We start from the raw sequence: 23,784 nt of genomic DNA, 5'->3' as shown, positions 1-23,784 counted from the left end.
CCACCCAGAACTGAGGCACGAAGAGAGCAGCAGGAACTATCTGTGAGGGCCTCACAAGCCTCCTGGTAATTGTTACAGAAATTTCACAAAGACATATATTCATTCTGCCTTCAGAGCAGGATCAGGCAGAGGACAGCAAGTGAATACATGTTATGCAATGAGAAGAAAGCAAACTGCAGAGTAGTTGCCTATTCAAAGAGCAGCATGCATCCTGTACATTCAAAAAGGTGGGGGCTTCTGAGAGGGGAAATAATTCATAGAATCATAGAATCAACCAGGTTGGAAGAGACCTCCAAGATCATCCAGTCCAACCTAGCACCCAGCCCTAGCCAGTCAACTAGACCATGGCACTAAGTGCCTCATCCAGGCTTTTCTTGAAGACCCCCAGGGACGGTGCCTCCACCACCTCCCTGGGCAGCCCATTCCAATGGGAAATCACTCTCTCTGTGAAGAACTTCTTCCTAACATCCAGCCTATACCTACCCTGGCACAACTTGAGACTGTGTCCCCTTGTTCTATTGCTGGTTGCCTGGGAGAAGAGGCCACCCCCCACCTGGCTACAATGCCCCTTCAGGTAGTTGTAGACAGTAATAAGATCACCCCTGAGCCTCCTCTTCTCCAGGCTAAACAGGCCCAGCTCCCTCAACCTCTCCTCATAGGGTTTGTGCTCCAGGCCCCTCACCAGCTTTGTTGCCCTTCTCTGGACATGTTCCAGCACCTCAACATCTTTCTTGAATTGAGGGGCCCAGAACTGGACAATTGTACTACAAAGGACTACAACATGACATTAAGGTACAATGTATTAGCAACATAGTGAGGATGGTAAAATTTAAGTGGCATAGATAAAGTTCAGTGCTGCAGTTCTAAAGTTTGCATGCTTGACTTATGCCTAAAACTTATTTTAAAAGCATGCTTTCCTTGCCTGAATTATCTTTGCTTCAGTTTCATTATTTTCTAAAAGGCCATCTCCACACATTAAAGAAAAATAGTAATTACAGAAAAATTCAAGCCAATTGCTTAATACATTCATATAGACTAAATAACATTGGACAATAGGTTAATTAAAGTATAATCAAGAAAGCTCCGACCAAAACACCTTAAAGTTAGCAACAAAAGCAGACTCAGGGACTCCAGAAGACATCCCCTATTTACATACATGACAGTGTAAGGAAAACTTGAAAAAAATACCAACAATAATCTGAACCATAGGTGAGAAGAACATGAATAATGACACAAAGCAGATTGCACAGAGGACAGGCAACATTTCTAGGTCATACTTCAGTATTTGAAAGTGTTATTTCAACACAAGCTCTGACCCCATGAGGACAATGCAAGTGTTTTAGAATACAGGAATCGTTCTCCTAAACTGCAGTTTCAATTTTAGGACATCAGCATGGACAAAGTACACATCTTTTTCAACTTATTTAGGGTAAGATTACATCCTGTGCAACATCTAGGAAAAAAAAATCTGCACATTATTATTGGCTCCTTGCAGATTAATTTTTCACATGGTGATACTGGTAAGGAACATTTTCTCATTCAAACATGCTGAGGAGTCAGTGTCATAACCCCAAAGTAACTTCATTTTTAATGGCTATTTATTTCATTTCAACCGTTTCAAACATATCCCTCATCTACACATGGAACAGTAACCTAAAAAACTCCAATTAGTCCAAAACATTATAGAATTAGTAACTGTTCAGTAGAAGATTCACTGCAGAAAGATTAAGCAAATCTCATGCTTTCTATATTGTTTTTCAAACATCCCAGTGTAATCTTTGGTGGCCATCTTTCAGAGCCACTAACTGTCTGGGCCAGAAGATCTGAGAAAGCTCTCCCTGAAGCTCAAACACATAGATCTCTGTTGACTGTTCACTCCTGAAACGCCATAGGTCTACACTATCTAGAAGAAAAAATAAGGGCCTTTCAGAAACCTATTAAACAAGACTGATATACTTAGCAACTAAAGAAATTTAAAATAAACACAAAACATACAAAATAAACTTTTTGAGCACATAAATGTCTACTTCACTTTTGCTTACATAAACATACAGCATCGTACACATAACACAGTCAATAGAAAAATTAAAAGCCTGTATTATAATCTTCTGAGGAAAGCAAAAGTGTGACATGTGACAGCTCCTAATCATAATGCACTCTTCTGCCCAACGAGTTTGGACCCCTCAGAGAAAACAGTTGTGTAAGAATATAAAAACAGTGCAGTGACAATGATTTAGGTACTATTAAAAGGAGCATCTCGGATGTTATGTTCTAGTGGCAGCCCTTTCCCATAATGCATGATGAAAAACAAGAAGCAGGGAATCTTGTGATGTTCCATTAGGGAGACCACTGACCAACAGCAAGCAGAACACAAAAAATACCAATCACTGTTCTTCAAAGTATCCAAGCAGTTATAAACTGGGCACCAAAGAGCAATTTTCATCAGCGGAATAAGGGATTGTTGTGGCCTAACCACTACTCTGCTACAATGGCATGAGAACAATATAAAGTTATCTTTATCAAGAATAAAGCAGAAATCAGCACATAGACATATGTTAGTATTTAAAGACATTATGAAATCAAGCAGAGGGGGAAGGAGTAGAAATAAAAACTCTAAATTCATGGAAGTGAGCAGCTAGGTCACTTTCTCCAGCACCCCTTGGAACACAAATATGTTGCAGGCTATGTAGATTTGCTCAGACAACAAAGAAGTTTAAGAGTACACATCTGTACAGTTAGAATTTCTTCCCCCACATTGTTGCAACAAATTCACCACCTCCCTACTGATAACCAACATTTGTGGTCAGATTAAATCAGTTAAGAACTATTCCTATCCTGCATACATAAAATTCCAGAATTGTAAATTAGTCTCTTTAATCTGGTTGATCCTCACTCCAAAGGGGGGGGAAAAAAGTCAAATCAAGTAACTACTAAATCCAGTATGCTCCTGCAGCATATCCTCTTCAAAAGACTATCCACAACCCCAACAAGAACTTTCAAGTGACTCTTTACCTTGAGACTCTGAGAACAGTATGAACAAGGAATCCCACTGACTTCTATCACATACCCTAAGGTGATTACTCCTCATTACAGTTATACATTTCTCAAACAATTTAAAAGCACTTAAACCCATTTTCAGATCAAGGCAAGCCAAAACATGAGATGTCTAGAAGCCATTTTATAAGAGCGTTAATAACACAGATATCCTGACCTATTAACTAACACTGAAAATAATCCAAAACACAAAACTGAGACTTCTCAGGACTGTGTCCTCTCAAATAAAAATATTGTGGAAATTGGATTCTACTTTGGAACCCTGCAGCTAATTCCTGCTAATTAAGTGCCGGGATACACTAAACCAGAAATGTAGATTGATCAAAAGATGATTCCTCAGTTTAATAACTTCTCTAATTATTAATAAAAAGAATCCTGAAGGTTCTTGAAGCCATTAACTCACAAGCCAATAATTAGAAACTTCAAAACTATTTGGGATGGTAGCTTGTGAGACCCATAGTCAAGTAACTTCACCATGAAGCCATGTCTTAGTGAAATACATTGATTACAATCCATGTTACTATGCAAGCAGGAAACCAATCTGTAAAGAAAATATTCTTACAGGATTCTGGTCAAAGAAAAGTTCAGCATGTCCTGTGTTTATGGACTGCTTTCCAGACATTATGCTCTCATCCAACCATGTGAAGAACCTCAAGTCCTCCACCCACTGATGTAGCTGCACTCACTCACGTTCCCTCAATGTACAGATGTATCCCACAGGTAACACTTCAGGCATCCAAGATGCACATACTAGAGCTAAGACCACTTTGCTGAACTTAGGTCTAACCAAAGATGGGAAATTTAAGAATTGCCCAATGTCACAGAAAAAAAAATTAGCAATGTTAACAAATAACTACAACAGATGCCATGCTTTCTGGATATGCAGCCCTAAGCTCATCACCACCACAACTGTGGAAAGCCCCATGCCTATCCTGTGACCTACAAGGAATGTAAGCTGCGGGCAACATGAAGACTCACTAGACAGTGAACTGCAAGGCCATATAAAGAATTAAGAGATTCAGTTTTCTGTCAGTTTGCCCTTTTACATTGCTGTTCATTTAAAAGTGCCAGCAAAGTCACACTTGAAGTTGCCTTTTATTTGATCCAATACAGTGTATGTAACACTGAGTAAAGGTTCCTAACATGCACCAGAAAAGCTTTAACACATCTGGTTTGCATGATCTGCTTCTAACTACCAGATTAAGACAAATCCATTGGTTTTATCAACAAATTGCCATCTAGTCTACATATTCAAGCAATATACTGTGACAAATGGATGCTATCCTCTGTATGCACCTTTTCCATAAACTCTTTTACTCCTCCTCCCAATCTCTTAATTTTATATCAAGTATAAATAATGAGTGAACATAAAAAAATACATAAATACATAAAAAATAAATACATTAAAACTATTTTCTACAAGTCACTTAGAAATAAAACTTTAGAATCTCTACCAGAAGAGCCTTCCCTTACTTCTCTACCAAGTAGCTTTCCCTTACTTCGTTATACCTGCTAACAATACAGGCTATCTCAGCCTCCTGAAGACAATCACATAACTTTCACATCTTTTTGCTGATTCAGATTAAAAATCATCATGGAGTATAACTGTCAGATTAACCAGTGACAGAGGAAGCTCCTGAGAACAGCAGCCTAATAAAGCTTTCCTCCTTGAGGGATAACAGTAGTCTCTCTCCCATATGAATGATTCATTTTTATTTGATACGGGTAAAGCAATATTCACACAGGGCACCTCTGCAGATTTTACCCCAAAAAACAGTTACAAGGTCAAAGCATAAGTTGAAAACCAATATTCCACTGACACATCTAGAAAATCTGCAGGCTACTGTAGTCTAAAATAAATGTGTCACAACTTGGTACCCTGAGGACTGACCACTTTCACTCTGCAGTTCACCTGTGGTCACTGCAAACATTTTGTTGAAGGTAAAAAGTGCAAGATTACTCCAGCAAAAAAGAAGCTGTTTGAGTTTAGCAATCTTGCACAAAAAATCCTTTGTTGAGGGAAACATTTAAGGACACAAAATGAGAATATCTGTCAAACTTATTTACACAGTTACTGTGCCATCTAGAAATGCTTAGTGCTATAAATGACCCAGTTTAAAAGCCTGACAAAGGCAATCCACCTCACATACATTTCTTCTGTCAGATACTCAAACATAACAAGTGACCTACGTTAGAAACCACTGCACATGTGGTCAGAACTAGAGAATCGTACTTCAGGAGGTCAGCAACTGAGACAGTAATTTGCTTCTGAGTACTCTTATTTGAGAAACTCTGAAATCGCCCATTGCATCTGGAAATACTGACTGTTATAATGCTTACAGACTAAAAGAATCATCCACGGATCCTGTAAAATGTACTCATTTCTTGGCTTTAATACTCATTTTGCTCCCCCTCTCCTCCCTTTATAAAACTGAAGAATGTTTGCAAAGCAATACTACAGATTGACTTGTTGAAAGCAAGACTAAATCGTTTTCATTATCAAATGAAGCCTGCAAAAAGCAGGTGAATTTCTAAGTTGCTTGCTTTGCTCCTTCCCTGTAAGCTACAGCTCATAGCTACATCCCAGGCAGCTAACCCACATAATGCACTGTTTATTGTTTGGCAGAATAAACTTCACTTTATGCTGAACATTTCTCATACTCAGTGACTAGGGCTTTAGGCCAGACATCATCATAAATACACGCTACAAGTGTTTCACACATACATACCATATATATGCACACATGCTTTCCAGGAGCATGTCATGATTTTCCTGTTTCAAATCTAATCCCAACAATAGAAAAGAAAAAATCTGACACATTTTCAGAGCAACAATGTAGCAGTTAAAATTTAGAGTGTAAAAAGATGTTTGATTCCCCTTTTTAAACACTGCTAGTGAACATATGACTATGCCAAAACCGTACAGCATCAGTATTTCTCACATCTTGCACTGAAGTAACATGAGCTGCTTATGATATTATTGGCACTGTAACCCCTTCTAATGGTGTCTTTTATATCTGTTTGGGGGTACCCAAGTAGTAAATGCTAATACAGATATATGGGACATTATTAGAAAAACATGAAGATACTTTTTTTATGAATGGGCATCTTTCTACCTTACTGATGCAGCTGCCATTTGAGACAATTTTAGAGCAGAAGGCTTACCAGCCTCGTATCTGAGCTCATTTATGCAGACATCACAACAGCTTTCTGCATTAGTAATGAAGCTGTATCAAGAAATTATTTTGTTTTACAGACGTTTCACAGGCACCTTGATTTTTGGTTTGTTGGGTTTTTTCCCAGAGCAAGAGATTTAGACAGTTTATATTTGATAGGCTTTTCATAAATTATACCCTACTGCTGTTTGCAGGTTGGAACTTCTTCCCACACAGATTTCATTTTATCATCAGACCGTTTAATTCTGCACTTATAAAAATGTCATCCTAGTCATAAGGGAAGAATTAGACAGTACTGTCTTAAAACTTTTCTGCACAAACTATGGCAAGATGCAGATACTGTAACACTAATATGCAAGTAGAGTGCATTAATTTCAGGTTCAGGCCAATATACAAACCCCATTAAAGTGCTATGTCCTGCTGTTTTCCAAAGTGCAATGAAATCATGAAGTAATATAAATTAGTAATACATTAACTATATTACAGTATTCACACTGTTATTTCTTGATATCCCATCCCTGAATATGTTAACACACTAATAATATCATAAGACTACACTCAAAATCACTTCCAAGGAAAAGTAGTATGAGTCTCTATATTGTCTTCCGAAATAAAATTCTGACAGTACAGAAAAAGTTATCAGGAGATTCTAATCCTCCTATGTGTTGTGCTTTATGGTATTTCTAGAAGACACCAAATTCCCACTTTGGACACACTTAGAAGCAAGTTCTGTGAGAGTGTGTTACACATTTTTCCATCTATTTTATCAAGCACACTGAATGACCTATGAAACAAGATCTCTACATGGATTCAATGGAAAGCAGTGTATACATGTAAGATTTGAATACTCACATATGTTATTAACTTACTAATTATTGTACAAATTATAAGATAAAATAGGTTAAACCTATGTCACTTGTGTAGTTTACGGCATTACTGCTGATGTATATCTCCTTCTACGCAAATGACAAAAAAATATGTAACTTTAAAATGTATATAGATTTCTAATGAGCTAAACAGATGGAGTTATGTTTTTAACTTCACTGTAAAGTTACTAACAGTAAACAAAAATAAATCTCATGAAAACCTGAATGGATATTCTCTAGTAGGCAGCAGTTTGTGCTTGGCCTGTAGCTATACATTATAGCCAAAGGCTGTGTTTCGCTGACATGGCCTGTCAATAGCTATGTCTCAGTTGTCAAAGATCAGTAAGTTAAATGTAGGAACTCAATACTAGTTCAAGAGTTTCTATAGAAATTCCAGTATGTAGAAATGGAAAAAAAAAGGAAAACATTTTATGAAACTCAATACTCCAAGAAAAATTATTTCCTCAAAAGTATTACTGTCAAAAACACAAGCAAATTAAAGTGCAAGTTAATCATGCCACTGATGCTTCACTTAAGCCTTGCAACATGATAAAAGCAGACACCCATGTCTCCTTACATCCATGAGGACTTTGTGGTTAATTTGTCTTTAAACACTCAGTTATGCAGATCAGACTGTAAGCGGAAGGCGTGAATCTATTTCATCATAAATGATGCTGGTCTGAAAGGCAGCTGAGATTAAAATGTCAGGCAAAAGCAACAAAAAGTACTAATTTGAAATAAAAAAAAAAATCTATTCCTCTGTTAGCTCCACTTAAGAGTCTTCAAAGTAAAAAAATATTTCCAAAGGCATTTACTTTTCATTCCTTGTCCTGTTCATTTAATACACAAGACATTGTTAAGTTTGGACAAGAGAGCTGGACACTTGGGTTTCATGTTTAGGGTAACAGTGGTATGTTTATTTATCAAAGATGTTATAGCAACATTGCTATTTCTTATGTAACTTTTGTTACTTCAAACAGAAAAAATGTAATTTTGTTTCCAAAATAAAATACATCAAACTTAATTCCAAATTATGCTAAAGATTTAAAGTGGTTTTGATAGATTAAGGTCCACTTCATCATGCTGCTCCATACAGACAGGTCTCCGTTTGTAATATTCACAACAGGACAAGAGGCCACACAGCAGTCCTCACCAGAAGAGGACTCTGCAAAGGTCCTAGCCACAAAAAAAACATCACAACTACATCTCTAACAGAAGAAAAAGACAACAATCCTACCCTGTGTTTCCCCCAAATACAAGAATACAATAAACCCTTCCTTCTCATGAGCAAATTTTGTATTGTTTTACCTAAATCCATATACTTAGAACCAAGACTCAGAACTTCACTATTTGAAAACTTACATTAGTGAACCTGTGGTGCAAAGAGCCCACTAAGAAACGAGCTAAATCCTTTTAGATGTGCTGTCACTGTATTTCACTAGAGTAATACATCCATCGTGTTCTCATAGTTCAACTCTTACATTAGTGGTACACATAAGTTCTCAGCTGGAAGCAAGAACTTCAACCTCAGTGGTTTTGCAAGGCCAGCTGTCTCCAGAACATGTGCACACACCACAGAGCTTTAAATCCTCACACAAATAAACTTATATACACTTAGCTAAGAGGAAAAATGGTCTTTTGAGAAGCCACATAGTAATACTGCAGAAGTAAGTGTTCCATCAGGTGAAAAATTTAGCTAGCAATGTAACTTTTCACATTCTGAGTAATTTTTCTTCCTTCTTTCACTTTTTTTTAAGCTATTGTGGTTCAAGTTACTACTTACCTACTTGGGATTTGATTTCATAATCCATTATAGGGGTTTTCCATAAATGGCCTATGTTTGCAATACTAGAAATTAAATACATATGGATGAGGACAGTAACAGAAACGTAGGTTACAAATACATCTGTTCTCTCAGACCTTAGCCTAAGAATTGAAAACAATGAAAGTACATATGCACAGGACAGTCTAAATGCAAGACATCAGCCTCATCTTTTTCAGCTTTATTCAGTTACATGAGCTCTCTAACTACATGAATATCTGGAAAGATGGGCATACAGGCACCCAGAAATAACTACCAAAAAAAAATACTTTTGGAAACTGAACACACACATAAATTCATCTGAGTACTCATCAAGAAAGGACATGACAACAGTTTTCAGGAAACTGAAAAAATATTTGGCAGAATTTTCCTTAATTATTGCAACAAGAGCAGGGTTTGCTTGCCTCTCCAGTGAATCTGTCTGTATCCTGTACCAGAAGTCTGCAGATCCCATGAAATCCACAGGAAACCAGGCCTCAAGAGCTGTACAGCTTCCCAGCACAGCCAAAGCTTCTGCAGATGACAGCTGTCACTGGACACATGCATGAATCCCAAACACCAGCAGTGGAACACTGGAAAACTAACACTGCCTGAAGATATGAAAACTTTTTTACATATCAAGATAGCTTTTAAGTCCAGATTGGATCATTAGTGTTCCTAGTCTGATTTTGAGCAAAACATATGAACACCTGCAAAAATTGATACAAGTTAGCATCATTTTTCCACCTCTCTCATTCACAAAGCATGCTTCACCGAACTCATAGAGAACGACTGCATAAATTCTACCACTTACAAGGACAAAATGTGACATGGGCACTCCAAAATGTTTAAGCATGACAAGCCCAGGTGCATACAAGCAAGCTTGTAAAGTATTACTGAAATCTGTAAGTACAGCAAGTAAACAAAGCAACAGAGATCCTATTCAGAGAGCAAAAAAATAATCCTCTGTCACTTGCCTTATATCTACAGCAAAGACACTGCTCATCAGAAATAAGACATCTCTCCCATCTAAAATTTCTTGGACCAGAATGTCACATGCATACAGAGACAGGTCATGCTGCAGGCAGACTTTCAAAGCAGTGATCACTAAATTCCACATATCTATACTCATCACTGCACAAAAGCCCTCACGGTTGCTCCAAACAGTTTACAAAAAGAAAGTGATCAGAAAGATGATTTAATGTTTGCAACATAAATGTCTTCCCTTTTTGCAAGCCAGCTTAATACAGACATTGCAGCACTCATCCCAGCTGAGGTCTGGCAGAAATTGGGGGAGGAAAGACGATGAAGAGTGAGTGCTTAAAGCCCAACTAATTTCTCCTCAACTCCTACTGGTCCCCCTGCCCTCTCTGCCACTTTCAGCCCGGCACTTGTTAGCAGCTTCCGACGCTGGAGAGAGCTCCCCTGCAAAAGCTTCCTCCGAGCAGCTGAGAGGAGACTCGGAGAAGGTTAATAAAAAAAATAAATTAAATTAAATAAGTCTTCCCAGGTCGGCACATTTCGCCTATTTTACACCAGGAACAATAGAAACGCGGGCAGCGGCAGGATACGTCCGCCTGGGAGGACGGGGCTGCAGGGACACGCTGCCGGCCCGCCTGTCCGTCCGTCCGTCCGCCCGCATCTCCGCCAGCTCTTTGTCTGTCCGTCTGTCAGACGGCCCCGCTGGCAGCGCCAGCCCCATCCCCACCTTCCCGGCGAGGCCTGCTTGGCCCCGCCGCGGCCCCGCGGCTCCCGGCCCGCCACATGGGGGGCCGGCTCCGCCGGGGAAGCCCCGCCGCCGGCCGAGGGGAGCGGAAGGGAGCTCCCGACGCCCCCCCGCGCAGCAGGGAGCGGGAGAGAAGGGCGCCCGCCGCCTCTCTCCCCATCCGCCGCTCGCCGGCCTCTCCACCGGCGGGGCCAAGAGCGGCCCATGCGGGCGGGACGCGCCGGGCCGGGAAGCGCCGAGCCACGGCCCCCCCCCTTCCCTCTCCTCTCCTCTCCTCTCCTCCTCCCTCCCTCCGCGCACCTCCCGCCGTGGTGGTGGCGGGCGGGCGGGCCCGCCCGGGCGGACCCTGCCAGCTCCCGCTCGCCGGCACTTACCGGCCGCAGAGCTGCGAAGAGAAGGCGGGCCGGGCCGGGGCGCGGCAGCGGCTCACAGTGCCCGTGCCGCGGCCCCGGGCATGGCGGGGCGGCGGCGGGGCGCGGGGGAGGGGAAGCGGCGGCGGCGGCGGCGGGGGAGGGGAGGCCGAGGGGAAGTTGGCGGCGGCAGCTTCTTCCTGCTCCGGCGGGGCGAGCGGCGCCTTCCCTCAGCCTCCTCCTGGCGGTGACAGCGACAGCCCGGCCAGAGCGCCGCCGCGCCGCGGTGCAGCATGGGAAACACGCCCGGAGGACCGGCGGGCGCCCGGGCGCGGCGGGACGGCGGCGCGGCGAAGCGAGAAGGAGGCGAAGAGGGAGCTGGGCCGCGTTGAGCTGAGCTGCGCCAGGCCTGCGGCCAGGCCGGAGCTGCGGCCAGGGCGGTGCCGGCGGCCCGGGTTATGTGCGGGTCAGGAGGCTGGCGCGGCCGTGGAAGCCCCGCCGGGCGGGTCTGGCCGAGCGCTGCCCCGTGGCAGCCCTGATGGGAGGTGGGGCGGGAAGGGCCCCTCGGCCGTGCGTGGTGGGCAGGCCTCGGGCGAGCGATGGCGCTGCCGTTGGGGCTCAGAATGCCCTCTCTTGGTGTCATTCGCGTGGCTTCATTTCCAGTAGGGGCTCTCGGAGGAGAGGGGGCCGGCGCGACGGAGGTCCGTGTCAGGGAGCAAGATGAAGTAAACCCCGACTCTGAGCGGTTTCTCTCTCTCTCGACGCACCTCTCTGCTCTCGGGTGAGGCCAGGGCATTACGAGGCAGAGGGGTTCAGGCCTGGTGCAGGAGGCCGCGGGAGGCCCCAGGCCGCCGGGAGGTGGTGGCGGCCGTGGGGCTCCCGGGACCTCCAAATCCATCCAGAAGTCCTGAGATGAGTTTTCTGCTCTGTAATCTCCGTGATCAGGATGGCCTTCATGACCCCACACAGTAAACAATTTGGGGAATTGCTAGAGGCCAAATCTTCTTAAAGCCCACGCATTCCTTGGAATAGCTTGTCATTGTGCCTGTGCCTTGGTCTCACTCGCATCTCTCAGCCTCGTCTCTTTTAGAGGTTACCAACTTTTTCACGTTTCACTAAATAAAGTCCTTAGCCCAGCAACGCACTTAAGCACGTGCTTAACTAAATTGCTTTATGTCACTTGCTTATAATTGAGCATGTGCTTAAGTGCTCTGCTGGATTGAAGCCAAAATCTGCATAAGCTCTGTTGGGTAAAATTTACCAGCTTCGTCGGGCTTAGCTTTGTGACTCATTCAATCAGCAGCAGCCCAAAGCTTTTTGCTACAAGCTTAGTTATTCCCAGGTTGTCCTGCAGGATCACCCTGTCTCTGTGACAAGGCTTATGCCCTTCCTTCAGGTCCTGTTAGAAGTAAGATGCATCTGCTTGGTGAGTCAGCTTTATGTAGGTTTTCTAGTTCCTTTAAGGAGATGCATTAATAAGGTTCTGCATCCTTACGCAGGTCATAGTTTGTGCCACACGGTTAAAGTGTAATAAATTGCATTAAGAAGAAAATACTAACAACATAAAGGTCCAGTTTGAAGGTTTGCCCTGACTTTATGCAGTACATAAATGTCAAAATAATTGCATTGAGTGCTGAATCTGTATGAACAGAGGAAGGAGTTAATAAAATGTGGTTCCATTTCATGCAGTCATCTGTAATTTCACATAAATACAAGAAGTGTCATTTACCTGCTTGTTGAAAAAAAAGGGAAATTTTTTAACTTCTAAAAATAGAGGTTTAGAAACTGTGGGAAGATGGATGCTTATGCAGCTTTGATTATTATTTTTTTTCCCTTCAAAGACAATTAATTTGGTGACTCTACCTGTCAAAAAAAATCTTTTGAATTTCATTAAGTCTGAGTCAGGAATCTAAGCACTAAAACCTTTCAAAATACACAGAGGAATTAAAGCTTTCTGCAGGGTGAGCATAAGTCTTTCTCCAAGGACACATCAATTGGAACCTGCTTTTCAAAGAAATTTGTTTGGCAATTAGCAGTGTAATATGAAGAAGAAAGAGTGTCTTGTATTAATGCAGAGAAGTAAGACTCAGCATATTCAGGCTCTGTTCATAATTCTTTTACCATTCTTCTGTGACATTAATCAAGACATGCTCCCCGTTTTGAAATACCAGTTTTGGTTAAGATGGAGTTTTCTGTTGTGGTTTTGGGAGGAACTGAGCCTGTACAAACTGTCAGGTTCAGTGAGAATCTGACAGCACTTTGTTATTCTGGAAGTGCGTGTGTGTCCCCCGAAAGACGGGAGTAGCCAAGGGACACATCAACCCTTGGACCTTTGCCTCTTTGCCACACAGATTTTCAAATCATGATAGTTCTCAACAGGTCACCCAGCTGTGGCACTGATGTTTGCACTGATGTTTATGACACACATTTAATACTGTGGTGTTAATGTAATACTACTGTTCTAACCAAAGAAAAGGAATATATAAGGCCAGTAGTTTGAAAAGCTTAAAGGAGCACTTGCATTTTGGTCTTTTTTAAATTATGCCATTCTGTGCATAGCAGACAAAGTCTGCATTTCCACAGGGAACAAAATTATGATCTTTAATACTGCCTTTCCTCTGCCTTCAGAGTTTCAGAAATTGCCCACCCATGAGAAACCCTCTAAAATGCAAAATGTGTGCAGTGTAGAGTGAAGTATGTTTCGCTTTCCTTTTTTAAGTAGGGATGAGTAATGGAAAGTGAAAGGTACTTCCCCTCTTCCCCCCCCCCCCCCCCCCTTTTTTTTTTTTTATTTCTTCTATTTTCTGTGTAATCTAGAAACCAAGAAAAATAGGAAGCACAAGTAGGCTATATATTAAAAAGAGTGGCTTTGGGGAATTGTTGGGAGAGTAACGTGTGTGCTTTAAAAGATCTTAAACAGGAAGTGACTTCAGAAGAAACTTTGTTGGACAGGCAAAACAGTCTCATTCGTCCTCCTGCAGGACAAACTGAAGGATTTCATTCAGAAATTTATGCATCAAGCCAGCAACCTCTAGTGAAACAGCAACTGGTCTGGAAAGATCCAGTCTAGGAATCTGAGAAAAGTCCACCGGTTAAGTTTTCAAAATGGCCACTTAGCCAAACTCACAGTTTTACTTTCATAATTGTCTGAATACATCTAGCCTGAGCTTCTAATTATTAGTTTTGGCTACTGGGTATCATAATTTTTAACTTTTGCTTTCCAGATCTTGCTTTATCCTTTCCACTTTCACAAAAAGTACTTTCTGGTTTGTTTTGTTGGTTGTTTTTTAATATTGTGGGCCTGTTGCTCTATTGATAATTTAGCTCACTGACAGGTAAATCAACAAACATCAAATGCACGTTTTTCCCTTGAGATTCCATATATCCACATAACCTTTGTGATGATGTATAAAATCTAGTGATGACTTTTTCTACTTGCCTGAGGTGAAGCTTCCTTGCTGCTTTTCTGCCCTTCCTCAAGTCAAACAAGGATACAATGTGTCCGTCTTTCCGTCTTCTCCTTGTGGGTGTTGCAGCTCACACTAAGTAGTCTAATCCTTTCAAACACACACAATTGCCTTTTCTTGAGTGAAAAAAGAAAAATAACAATTAAAAAATCAGTTGAACTATTTCTGTCTGTAGGTGGTTACAAGATCAGGCCAAAGGAAATGTGAAAAGCAACACACATGGCAACTTTATAACCATGCTAGATCTGGAAAGAAAAAGTCTTTGGATTATCAGTGAAGACTTCATGTCATTAGTTTATATATGGAGAACACTGCCTGGAAAATGCTTATGTTCTCAAACAAAAAAAAACCCAAAAGTATTTGCAAAACAGAAAGTTGAAAGTAAATGCAAGAGAAAGTGCTAAGACGTGCTGAGGTGTGGAAATAAACAGTTCATCTTCCCAACACTAAACCAGCCTCTTCTGTGCTTCTAGAATCATCAAACAATTGAAGTTAATTACTTTGGTGCAGGACGAGATTAACTTGACTTTCAGAGATAATAGATGTGTTTTCTCCCACCTACTTGAGTTATTCTTTTAATGTGAAAGTTAGTTTGTAAGTTTCAGCATCTGTCTCACCAGTCAAGCAGTCTACACTCTGGGCATGACCTGCAGTTTTGCCTGGAAAACCTTTGACAAATTGCATAAAGAAATAGGAATCATTATTAGGACTAGACCAAGGATGGAGAGCAAGAAGTAAATATCACCTGGTTTATTGTATGTGGCTCTTCGCCACAGAGGGGAAGGTAAACACTACTTAGTCCTGGTTGTAGATTTTGTCTCATTCCCTGTTCAGCAGCAGAGTCGGCACATGTCTCAAGTTCAAAAATGCAAATAGCCCATTGAATTAAATGGAGCTATAAGACACTGAATTGGAAAGAAAATTCAATGCCACCTTAAATTTCTTTCTCCCCTCCTCCCTTGGACAACTGAGGTCACTGTAGCCCTTGTTAATACTAGTATGTGCCAGTGATGCAATGCAATGATGCTTCAGACGTGCCTAGATAAATGCTTAGATGAATGCCTGCCATGCAGTCAGGGATCACTTGCTATAGTAAGCCAGAAAACCTCTTTCCATCTATTTCTTCAATCCAGATATTTCACTAGCATTTTAACTAGCACAAATATTCAATGCAGAAAATTAAATGAGTCTTACTTTCTGAGCATCCACTCACATTGTAAATTGCTGCTCTCCATTTCAACGTCCCTGATTGAATTCAGTTTAATTATTTTTTTTTTCTTGTAGCAGGCTTTCAATTCATGATCCCACATAATCCCAACTCAGTTGATACTGCATTGTCCCATATTGCTGGCAGATCAGGAGTCAATCATAGCACTACCAGTCACATCATTGTACCATATGCTTATCCTGACATTAACTACTGCAGAGAAATGTGATGATGTGGTATGTGACAAAAGACCTGTGCAAGTGATGCTTGTGAGGGAAGATGATGGACAATACTAATCAGGAGAGGGTGCATGCAAGTCGCCTGGTTCTTACTGCATAAAGCTTTTCTGTTCCCAAATCTGTTCAGAGAACACTGTTTCACTCCCACCTGAGCTCTTGTGAAGTCTTTGTGTCAGATTGGTTTCTAATGCCACAAGCATGCCTGACTTGACCCCATTCCTTTTACAGTAATGCAGCAGCTTGAAGTGCTTTAAAACTTGAGCTGAAGACATCACCAAAATCCCAGAGAAAAAGTAATGGTTTGATAAGAGATACACCTGTCTGAAATTAAAAAATAAGCCAGTGTCAGTCAAGGTAGTTTCATGTAGACACAAAACATCCAAATTTTTGTAATAGTTGACTTGGTCCCACATGGCATTCCAGTAAAATTAGCATTAAAAATCTCCAGATTAAAAGAAAAGAGGATGTTTAATGTCCCATGCTGAGATGCCTAATAGGCAGAAAAAGCAACAAAAATTACAATAATGTAGTACTCTGCCTAACATAAATTGTCAAATGACACAATGAGGCAGAAGTTTAGAGAACCAGCTTCTCTACCTTACACAAGTTGTAAGGAGATAAGAAAGCCATCTCTTAACTTAGATTGGCTGTCTACATAAGACATTTAGGTTGAATTAACTGCAAATGGGAAAGTTAGAGGGCCTCAAACCTCAGCATGAACATTTTAGGATTAAGCTTTTCAGAAATGAATGTAAAGTAAGCTGGGGATATTTCATCTGTTAAAGAGAGAGCATCCACACAGGGATTTGGTGGACTTTAACTAATGCAATTTAATGTCACACCTTTACTTCATTTATCTTAATCTTTCCCAAGTGTCCCACTGCAGCTGAGTTCTTTAGTTCGAAGTATTACAGTGAATCTAATTTGAAAGATAGCATTAGCTGAACCATTAGCTAAAGGCTTGTCCATATGGGGGAGGTTACTCGGTGCAGAGCAACTGACTACTTCATATCTACTTTGTGTCAACACTCCTAGTTTATCTTAAAGTGTCGTAGGCTGCATCACAGCACCTAACACGCACTGAGAGTTTGTGCAAAGCAACTGCTGCATTTTAAATTCATATTCACACCTTCACGAGGCTGACATTTACCCGATTAAAAGTGAGACTCAAAGATTCAAAGAGCAAGTAAGATACCAGGCTGTGGTGCAGTGATAATGAATGGGAGATTGATACTTATTAACTAAAAGTTCAAAGTTAAAGCAGGAAAAGCTAAGGGGGAAAAAAAAATGGTAGGTCTTTTGGGCATGAAATGGCCTGTGCCATGCCAACCTCGTGAAGTTCAACAAGGCCAAGTGTGAGGTCCTGCACCTGGGTTAGACAGATACAGTCTGGGTGAGGAGTGGCTTGAGAGCAGTCTCATGGAGAAGGGCTTGGGGATGTCAGTTGATCAAAAACTCAGCATGGGCCAGCAATGTGCGCTTGCAGCTCTGGTGGCTAACCATATCCTGAGCTGTATCAAAAGAAGTGTGACCAGCAGGACAGGTAGGTCATTCTTCCCCTCTATTCTGCTCTTCTGAGACCCCACCCAGAGTACTGTATCCAGTACTGGTGCCCTCCACATAAGAACATTGAACTCTTGGAGCAGGTCCAGAGGATGGCCATGAAGATGATCAGAGGGCTGGAGACCTTCCTTATGGGGGAGAGGCTATGAGACTGTTCAGGCTAGAGAAGAGAAGGCTCAAGTGAGCACCTGAAGGGGGCTTACAAGAAAGCTGAGGAGGGACTTCTTATTAGGGCTGGTAGTGGCAGGATGAGAGGGAATGGACTGAAGCGTGAGGGTAGATTTAGAGTGGATATTAAACTTCACAGCAAGGGTGGTGACACTGGTTGCCCAGGAAGGCTGTGGATGCCACCTCCCTGGAGGTGTTCAAGGCCAACCTGAACAAGGCCTTGAGCAACCTGGTCTAGTGGAAGGGATGCTGGAACTAGATCACCTTTAAGGTGCCTTCCAACCTAAACCAGTCTGTGATGCTATGATGTCATGGATACTGCTGAAAACAAGCCCAAGAGGATATATATTCCAAGGGTGATGAGGATCAAGCTATTATGCTAAGTGACAAGTTTCTATACACTATTTCAGCCAACAGGAAACCCATCAGAATACAGAAATCTGAATCTGAAAGCTCAAAAAAAAGGAAGATGTGTTAGCAAATTTCAGTTGGCATTGAAGCAGGGGGAAATGGTAAGGGCACAAATGGACCTTGAAGACCAAATGGTTCTCTTCTCTTGAAGAGAAGTGAACAAAACAAAACCACAAAAGGCTGGAATTGGAACTTTAGAAGTCAATTCTTTGAGACAGAAAGAAAGGGTTTAGGGTTTTGCAGCCTTATAAAAACATGATAGAATTGTCCTCTTTTTGCTAGTCTCCTCTGGTAGGTCTCTCAAAAATTGCATCAGAATAATAAGGGAGTGTTGGAATGAGACAGACTATTAATCATTGCCCATATCACAGAGAGCATATCCATGGCTGTCAGAGCTGAAACAACTGGGTTGCCAGCAAAACTGCAGCTACTCATCTTTACCTGCAATTGGTCAGAAGAGTCTTTTCAAAACATTGGAAAGATCATGTTATGGCAAGTAAGGTTTGGCAAACAAGATTTCACTAATCTCTCAGAATTACTGCTTGTATCAGGACTAAGAAAAAAAACATCATTTTACTCTGTCTTCCCAAATACCTTTGACAGATTTACAATGACAGAATTTGTTGGGAAGACACAAAACAGAGAGGAGGGTTAGGTATTCAGTTATCATTCAGCAAAGGGACCTGGGAGTTCTAGTAACAAGCAACTCAATGTGAGCCAGCAGTGTGCCCAGGTGACAAAGAAAGCCAATGGCATCCTGGCTTGCATAAGAAATGCTGTGTCCAGGAGGAGGAGGGAGGTGGTTTCCCACTTGCACTTGGATCTGGTGAGGCCACACCTTGAGTCTTGTGTTCAGTTTTGGGCACCTCAATACAAGAGGGATGTTGAGGTGCTGGAGCAAGTGTCAAAGAGGGCAACAAAGCTGGTGAAAGGCCTGGAGAACAGATCTGAAGGAGTTGGGGCTGTTTAGTTTGAAAAAGAGCAGGCTGAGGGGAGAACTCATTGCTGTCTACAGCTACCTGAAGGGATGTTGAGGAGAAGTTGGTGTTGGTCTCTTCTCATAGTAGTTAGTGATAGAACAAGAGGGAATGGCCTCAAGCTGTGACTGGGTAGGTTTAGTCTGAACATTAGGAAACATTTTTTCACAGAAAGAGTTGTCAGGCCCTGGAATGTGCTGCCCAGAGAGGTGGTTGAGTCACCAACCCTGGATGTGTTTAAAAGTCATTTGAATGTGGTGCTTGGGGATATGGTCTAGGGTGCATTGGTTGGACTTGGTGATCCTGAGGGTCTTTTCCAACCTGAATGTTTCTGTGATTCTGTGGAAGGCCTCAGCCTTCCATCCTAAGTCCATTTCATGTTGTGTGTTACAGTACAGAGTGGGAAAAGATGAATGCTAAACCGGGATATGATACCTATAATTAGAAAGCATAGGTATGATTTTTCTTTCTGATGTAACCAGGGACTAAAGGAAGCTTCAGAGACCTTCAAAAAAAGCTAGATGAAAGGGCAATATAATGGCCAAGGAAGTTTGTTGTATCCACATGAAGTTATGCATTTAGGAGAAAAGATAATCTGCTGAGATGCCTTACAAATGAAAAATGGCTAAGGTACAGCTTCAGGTGGGGGCTTCTTGACAGAGAAAGGCAATAAGATGAAGCTGTTGATAAGTGATTTTCTCAGGTGCCTTTCTCAAAATCAGAAGTGAACTAGATGAAATTTCTGTAAGGCAAATGCGAGCTAATGAAGCTCTTCTTGAAAGCAGTTACAACTGCTTTCAACATACATGATCATAATTGCTTGTACCAGACTATTCAGTGGTTCAAGGAGATGATGAGAACTGCTGAATTTTCAGATTGCACCAAGCTGCAGACATCTGCAAGAATGGCTGGGGGCCAGGTTCAGCCTCCTCTTGATAGTCTAGGAGTAAGCTGGAGAAGGCTGAGCTCAGCTCCTTAAGGTCAAAGGAAAAGACCTGCACTGAAACTGCATCAGAGCCACAAGACAGCAATATTTCAGATAGCTTAGTAGGGCAATGTGGTTGTTCAGGAGCTGGACATGAAGCGATGAACACATCATGCTGTTGTGTACAAACTGGCTTATACCTTGTAAGACCCGAAGAAATAGTTTCCATTCAGGCTACACAGCATTGTTACAATTTCAGCTAGAAGTATTTTGTCTGATTTGGAGCATGAAGCTCAGGAAAGACATGGCTCAATGGGAAAGGACAGGAAGGATGGCAAGACATCTAGAAAGCATGACCAACACGGGCCTCAGTGAACTACACTAGTTCCCAAGGAGAATGCTAAATGTGAAACATGATGAGCGTCTTCAAGTAGCTAAGAGGCCATTGCACAGACAAGTGGAAAAAGCTGTTTTCCCTGCCCATGGGAAATATATGAGATGTAAATTGCAGCAAGGAAGCTTTAGGTTAGGTATTTTTCTGTTCTTCTAGTAGCACAAGTCTACTGGGATAGCCTAGAGGGCAGTTGAGTCACCAGGAGTCTTTAGGAACAGACTGGACGTATTTACAAGAGATGCTTTAGGAAGTAACTTGGATCAATGCCTTTGCCCCCATGTGCCACCCAGACTTGTTTTCTGTTTTGTAATAGAAAACTCAACAACTCCATCCTTTCAATGCAGAGATAAAATAAGCAAGTGGGAAAATCAAGATGAAGAACAATAAGATAGAGTATCTTGCCATGGATCTGTGGTATAACCTCAAGCAGACTGCTGTGGTGCAGTCACCTCAAAGAGACTGAGAACTTCAGAGAATGCAAAGAAGAGCAACAAGTAGGATCAAGGGCATGGCAATTCACAAGAGATTGAAAAGATTTGAATTAATATCTTCAGAGAAGAACAAGAGAGACAGAATGAAAGTACATGGAGTAATGTCTGGTATAGACCGATCAGAAATTTCTCCCTGTCTCATACTGTAGAATAAATTCTCTGAATTACCAAACTAAAGAAAGAATATGTAAAGCAAGCAAAGAAAATAATCTAAACACAAATAAATGAATAAATAAAAACCAAAACAAGCAACCCCAAACAGCCACACTAAAAGGGGTACACAACCAGAGATTAAAATGGAGAACTTCTTTGCTGTGGTACAACCTCCAAGTTATTGATACTAAAACCAAAAGGATTCTGCAAGAAAAGGTTTTACCAACATAGGTACATGAGATACCTTAGTGTGTATGCAAAGAACTCTGTGCCAGCTTGCCTGACATCAGTCAGCCCTTTGCACCACCCTCTGCTGTCCCACATGGGCCCTTTACAGCTGTGCTCCATCCCTCTGGCACTGTTCCTTAGCAAAACAACACGAATCACTGAAGGAAGGGCACGTGGCTGCCTGCCACCAGCTCTATGCTCCTGACAGGGCGAGGACTGCAGCAAGAGCCACCAAAGCCATCATGGTTGGCATTCCCCTAAACCACAGGGAGGCTGTGTCACAAACCCAACTAGCTGCTCAGTCACAGAGCAGGCATGCGATGGGGGGAGGCAGCCAGAATGGTTCGGAAATTGCTCTCTTAAAAGACAGGAAGGGGGCAAAAAAGCAGTGCTGCTTGTTTTCAGGAGGACACCACTCATCCCAGTAAGCTTGGGACTGACTGGTGGTACTTGTGCATTGCTGAAGTAACAGAGGACAGTTGCCCAGGTGGCCAAGAGAGCCAATGGCATCCTGGCCTGCATCAGGAACAGTGTGGCCAGTAGGACAAGGGAGGTTATTCTTCCCCTGTACTCAGCACTGGTCAGACCACACCTTGAGTACTGTGTCCAGTTCTGGGCCCCTCAATTCAAGACAGATGTTGAGGTGCTGGAACATGTCCAGAGAAGGGCAACAAAGCTGGTGAGGGGCCTGGAGCACAAATCCTATGAGGAGAGGTTGAGGGAGCTGGGCCTGTTTAGCCTGGAGAAGAGGAGGCTCGGGGGGACCTTATTACTGTCTACAACTACCTGAAGGGGCATTGTAGCCAGGTGGGGGGTGGCCTCTTCTCCCAGGCAACCAGCTACAGAACAAGGGGACACAGTCTCAAGTTGTGCCAGGGTAGGTATAGGCTGGATATTAGGAAGAAGTTCTTCCCAGAGAGAGTGATTGGCATTGGAATGGGCTGCCCAGGGAGGTGGTGGAGTCACCGTCCCTGGGGGTCTTCAAGAAAAGCCTGGATGAGGCACTTAGTGCCATGGTCTAGTTGATTGGATAGGGCTGGGTGCTAGGTTGGACTGGATGATCTTGGAGGTCTCTTCCAACCTGGTTGATTCTATGATTCTATGATAGGTCTGATCCAAGCACTTTTTGTCTTAGATGGATAATGTGTCCTGTTCCAAAACCACTGCTTTGCCCCAAAAACAGTGATTTCAACAGACTTTGTAAGATCATGGCCTTGTTATTATCCTAAGAAAAGTGAATGTGTGTGTATCAAGGAGGTGTATCTGGCTCTGTGTGTCTAGTTTAGCCAATAATGAACAAACAGTGACAAAGGATCTCCAACCCGGATAACAGCATTGACGGTATCTGTAAACAGAAGGGCAAAGGTCTCCCTTGCAAAGCCTTACCCAAAGCTAACTTAACAAACCTACTTGTTGCTGAGTAACTCCAAACATTACGTTTTTAATTATTTATACATTTCAAGCTAGTGCCTGTGAAGAGCCAAATTGAAAGGAAAAATCAGTATAGGGACACATCTCAGAGACATAACAGAAATTTTGCTAGGGGTTTGTTTGCAGCGCAAAATAAACACCAAGGGACCAGCTTCTGAGAAGGAGTGGGGTGCTGCGTGTGGGCATTAAGAAGAATGTGACCTTTGCAATGCAGTGTTCTACATGAGGCCAGAAGTTTCTCCTCAGCCTCTCTCCATGGGTCTGTGTTGGCATGCACTTTGATAAAGAAGGGATGCTGCATGTGATACAGGCTCTCCCCTGGTGGCAGCAGTTGGTTTTTAACATTAGAGCTAGTGATTTAGCAACACCAGACTATTTTCAGCTAACAGTACTGATGCAGCTTTTAAATTGTCCATGACTTCATGCATCTTGATGCAAGAGCACAATCTTTCCTGGTCTTCTAGAGCATCACACCTGGCCTGGCATTTATGAAGTCCTTTTCACACTGACATAACTACCTAGAAGGTTTCAGAGAGGAATAAGGAGAACCAACTGCATTCTGCAGCTGGGACCCTGAAGGACAGTAGACCCTCATGTTTCATGCCCAGGCAGATTCAGAAAGCCTGGGAAGTCATTCAGCAGGCTGACCCATACAATGCCAGCTCAGAAAGCTTCCAGGGTAGCAATTATTGACTGCAAGGAAAATCTGAGCGTTTGGCTGAGCCTTAGGGATGACATACAATGCAAGTGGTCAGAAGAGCATCAGAACAGCTTGCCTGTGAGATGGGGATATACCAGACAATAAAGGCTGCTTGGTAAGTGCTGCTTTCCATCTGCAAAGCAGATGAGAGTTCAATGCTGAGGATAATTTAAAAGTCAAATAAATTATTTAAAATGGCTTGCAATAAATAAAAGCATGCGTCCTTCTAAGCTGCCCTTCTTTGCTGGCTGGATGTTTGCACACCAAGCCAGAGAGCCAGATGAAGAAAAAGCATATCTTGGGTGGAAGGAAAGACTCTTGACCAGCCTGAGAAGAGCTGTAGTAAAGAAAGCTGGTGAGAGGCCTGGAACACAAACCCTCTGAGGAGAGGCTGAGGGAGCTGGGGTTGTTCAGCTTGGAGAAGAGGAGGCTCAGGGGGGACCTCATTGCTGTCTAC

General features: G+C 42.4%; 1 protein-coding gene across 3 annotated transcripts in view; it reads right to left on the bottom strand.

Moving 5' to 3' along the window:
* ZNF148 (zinc finger protein 148) overlaps positions 1-11,078 on the bottom strand; it is a 39,146-nt gene extending 28,068 nt beyond the window's left edge. The window contains exon 1 of one of the 3 annotated variants that reach the window (XM_064156672.1): positions 10,998-11,078. Coding sequence is in view for 2 of the 3 variants with exons in the window: in XM_064156661.1 (XP_064012731.1) it covers positions 9,323-9,372 (50 nt within the window). In the remaining variant the exon portion in view is untranslated. Of the gene's footprint in view, positions 1-9,322; positions 9,646-10,997 lie in introns of those variants that run through there. The other 2 variants (XM_064156661.1, XM_064156681.1) reach the window with 2 other exon arrangements.
* Positions 11,079-23,784: the final 12,706 nt, after the last annotated feature.

The sequence above is a fragment of the Pogoniulus pusillus genome, chromosome 2 (assembly GCF_015220805.1).
Source record: "Pogoniulus pusillus isolate bPogPus1 chromosome 2, bPogPus1.pri, whole genome shotgun sequence".
NCBI classification, from domain to species: Eukaryota; Metazoa; Chordata; class Aves; order Piciformes; family Lybiidae; genus Pogoniulus; species Pogoniulus pusillus.
This window is presented reverse-complemented; position numbering and strand designations above follow the sequence as displayed.